The 3,846-nt window shown below is 46.1% G+C and overlaps 1 protein-coding gene across 1 annotated transcript; it reads right to left on the bottom strand.

Moving 5' to 3' along the window:
* Positions 1-46: 46 nt before the first annotated feature.
* SPCS3 (signal peptidase complex subunit 3 homolog (S. cerevisiae)) lies at positions 47-2,288 on the bottom strand. Its single transcript, XM_012651655.1, has 2 exons — positions 2,037-2,288; positions 47-140 (listed from the first exon to the last, which is right to left on the bottom strand). Exons 1-2 carry the CDS (start codon positions 2,177-2,179, stop codon positions 56-58), a joined length of 228 nt encoding a protein of 75 aa, XP_012507109.1. The 5' UTR covers positions 2,180-2,288; the 3' UTR covers positions 47-55.
* Between the last annotated feature and the right edge of the window lie 1,558 nt (positions 2,289-3,846).

Below are 3,846 nucleotides of genomic sequence, written 5' to 3' on the forward strand. Positions count from 1 at the left end.
ACCAAACAACATGTATCTCATTATAAAACTACAGAAAAAGCAAAGAAATCTTTTCTTAAAGGATATCCGCAGTTATATCAAATGTAATGAATCCCAGATCACTTCTTTCTCTAGGTCCAGTGAAGTCTTCTACATTTTTTCTAGAAGTAAAGATAAAAGTTTTACCATCCTTTAAACATAACATACAAAATTCACATAATTCCTTAAAGTGAAAAACAGAATCTTATGTGCACAGGTGAAACAGCAATCCCACAAAGAAACAAGTAAAAATCAAAGAAACCTGCAAGTATGAAAACAGGATAAACATTCTAATCCAATATAAATTAGGTATTTAGCTATTTTCATATACCTTAAGAGAATCTCTTAACAAAATCTAGGGGGAGATTAAAACTGCTAAAAGGAACTGTAAATACTTGGTGTATAGTAATCTTGCAGAGTGGGCAGAAGAAAGTTACATGTGACTTGCAAGGTAGTATGTAATAATAAGATACAGCAGTCCTGTTATCTGAGGTTTCAGTCACTTTCCAGATTCAGTTATTCGAGATGAACCTAGTGCAAAAATAGGTGAGTACAGTACAATAAGATATCTTGAGAGAGAGGGAGACCACACTCACTTAACTTTTATTATAATATATTGTTAAAATCACTCTACTTTATTATGTTATTGCTGTTCATCTCTTACTGTGCCTAATTTATAAACTTTATCATAGGTATATATGTACAGTATTGGAAAAAACCGTATATAGAGAGTTGGGTGCTATCTGCGATGGCAGACATTCACTGGGGGTCTTGGAATGTGTCCCCCCCAACAGGGGGACTCCTGTAAACAGCTATTTATTCCTTACTAAGTGTCAAATTCATTATGTATTTTTCACAATGATTTCAAATAATTCTCACAACAAGCCTACCAGTTTCCATCTTAAACAGAAGGAAATTAAGGCCCAGAATGGTAAGAAACTTGCTCTGTCAAGACAATAGCTAACATCTGCTCAGTGCCTAACATGCGCCTACCTCTTCTAACCCTCACCGAGCTGACAGTGCCAGTGCTGATTTCCGCCCATGTCTGTGTGAACCCCGAACAGTAGCTAACAAACATCAATATGGGAAAAAGAACAAAAAAAAAAGAGGAGGGGCTCTCGCCATTTGATGACTGGCTTGTTGGTGATTCTGACAAAGAAATAAACTAAGGTTGAAGAACTTGTTGGAAAATGGAATAGAGCAGAAGGGTATGAGAACCAGAAAGAAGAAATGTGACGTACCAAAGACAAAAGTGCCAGAAAATAAAATCAAGGGCAAAATAGGCAATAGCGAAAATGGTACTGTCATTCCGAAATTCTATTTTTGGCGTTTTCACAGATTTATTCGAACGCTTGGCTCTTAAAGAAAAAAAAACAAAAACCACCCAACAACAGAAAACCCCGCTGTGTCCTGCATCGGAAGGCAAAGATGCTTAATTCTTTCAGTGCATCCTAACATCTCTTGCCAACTTCAAAGCAGCTGCAACTATTTACCGCCTTCTGAAGGTGGAAAGACAAAAACTGTAAAGGGAATGTCAAACAGGACAAACTCTGTTATAAATGGCACAAAAGCGATTGGCTCGTTAGCCCCGAGCACAGCAGGGCCGCGGAGCAAGCCCGCCAGCGCCCACCGAGCCAGAGGCGGGGACCCCCACCCGGCCCCCGGACGCCCGGGCCCGCGAGCGGCGGCGCGGCTCTGCTGTTGTGTTGCTCCCTCATTGGCCAGGCGGGTGGAGGGAAGTGAGGAACAGGAAGGAAGCGGAGGCACTGACCTGAGGAACACTCGAAATTAAAATTTAAGAGCAAGCCCGGGAATTTACGGCGGGGGATGAGAGTCCGGAACAGCCCGCGAGGTCCACCCCGACGGCTGTCCCCGGGGGCGACTGGCCGCTCAGGAGGGGGACCCCGGGCGGCGCGGACGCCCCCTGCCCGCGGCTCCGGCGCTGCGGCCCGGCTCCGGCCCCCGCCCGGCCCGGTCCCGGCGCCCTGCCCCGCTGGCCGGGCCTCGGCCGCACTCACAGCATGATCCGCGAGACGTGCAGCCGCACCGGGACGCTCCTGTCTTTGAAGGCGGTGGTGATGAAGCAGCCGAAGGTGAGCGCCGCCATCACGCTCAGCGAGAAGGCGAACAGCGAGTTCGCCCGCGACAGAACCGTGTTCATCGCGACCGTCTTCCACCAGCCCCGTCTCCACACGCACGGACACCCAGGCTCGGGTTCGGGCGGCGGACAGACTCCCTACGATCCGCGCCGCCTGCGGTGCGCGCGTTCCGGGAGCGCGCGCCGCCGCGGTCCCGCCCCCCTTCCGGTCCCATGAAGCGAGCGCGCGCGCACCCGCCTGCCAGGACACACCCACCGGGCGGGCGGAACCGCGCCGAAAGAGAGCTACTGAGCCGCGCGCGGGCCCGCCCCTCCCTCAGGGCCCGACGCTGCCGCCAATCGGCGACGAGCGAGGGAGGGGCGGGGTCTGTCACGGAAGACCCGCCTCTTCCCCTTCTCGCTTCCCCTCCTCTAACCCCTATGGTTCAGATGTGAGGGCACAGGTCCTTTCCCCTCCTTTCTGTGTTCTTTGGTCAAGAGGTCTGGGACTGCAGCTTCTTGATGGCTTATGTGCCCTTGATTTTTAATTGAAACCAGCAACAAGGCAAGGTGTTTTGGATTCTATCCTGAAACGTCGTGTTTGGAAGCAGCACTTTACAAACGCCTTGTCCTCTCTTCCTTTGTCAAACCCTAGTCAAAGTTAGGACTTCGGCTGCTTTTGAGGATCTGGGGAAAGGGAGGAAATGAGGCCGCCCAGGTCCCTAGAAGTAGTCAAGTGCACCGACATTTCACCCTTTGCTTCCACTTCAAACTTCAGTCCGATTCTTACTAATGCTTTGCTGTTTTAGAGGATAACGATTGATGCTACCAATTCTAAATATTTGCATTTTAACATGATGTTTTTCCGATAACTAAAAGAATAACCTCCCTAGGTTCTTAGGATGAAAGGACATAATGGCTGTGGAATTGCTGTAACAGCACAATGTGTGAGAATTTAAAGTTAACAATAACATCAATAAATAATGCACCTAATTGATCACATTTCCATTACCCTTAAGGGCTTTAGGGTTCAGCCCATGACAGTCCCTGACTAACTGCCAACACCTTTGTTCCTTTCACAGCTAAGGGCTTTTGTAATTATAAAAATGGGATTCAGAAGGTCCACTGAAATTATTTTCTTTAAAGTTTTGCACCCGTAAGAAGTTAAGAATACCTGTCCTAGAATATGGTAGGTGCAAAACAGAAGACAATGAAGATCTGACCCTGATGCGGCTTATATTGTCTATGGTTGAGCCTTTTCTTCTTTGCATTATTCATTACCATTTTATTAATTTTCATACAGCCATACGGATAGGATTATTACTAAGTGCCTCATGTGCCAGGAATAGTTCTAAGCCTTGAGAATACAGCGATAATAAGGCAAAGTCCCTGCTCACATGGCATAGAGCCAAGTAATGAAAAATGGATAAACTATAGGCTAAGGAGAAATTAGTAGTTGAGTTTAAAATCTTAGTTTTTATCTTCCAGGCAGCCACAGTTTATTCAATAAAGCAAATATTTACTGAATGCTACTGTGCTGCAAGTGAAACAGAGATGTGTACTAATCACTTTCTACACTCATGAAGTTTATAATCGAGTAGTTAATAAAATAAAAACACAGAAATATGAAATATACAACATATAAATACTAAGGGAAGTTACAGAGCAAAAGAGGAAGAAATCACATCTGTGGTGACGTGATTTTGCATAATGTGTGCAAAATATTTTGCTCAGTGCCTAAACAATACACA

The sequence above is a fragment of the Propithecus coquereli genome, unplaced genomic scaffold, assembly GCF_000956105.1.
Source record: "Propithecus coquereli isolate 6110/MARCELLA unplaced genomic scaffold, Pcoq_1.0 Scaffold36, whole genome shotgun sequence".
Lineage (NCBI taxonomy): Eukaryota > Metazoa > Chordata > Mammalia > Primates > Indriidae > Propithecus > Propithecus coquereli.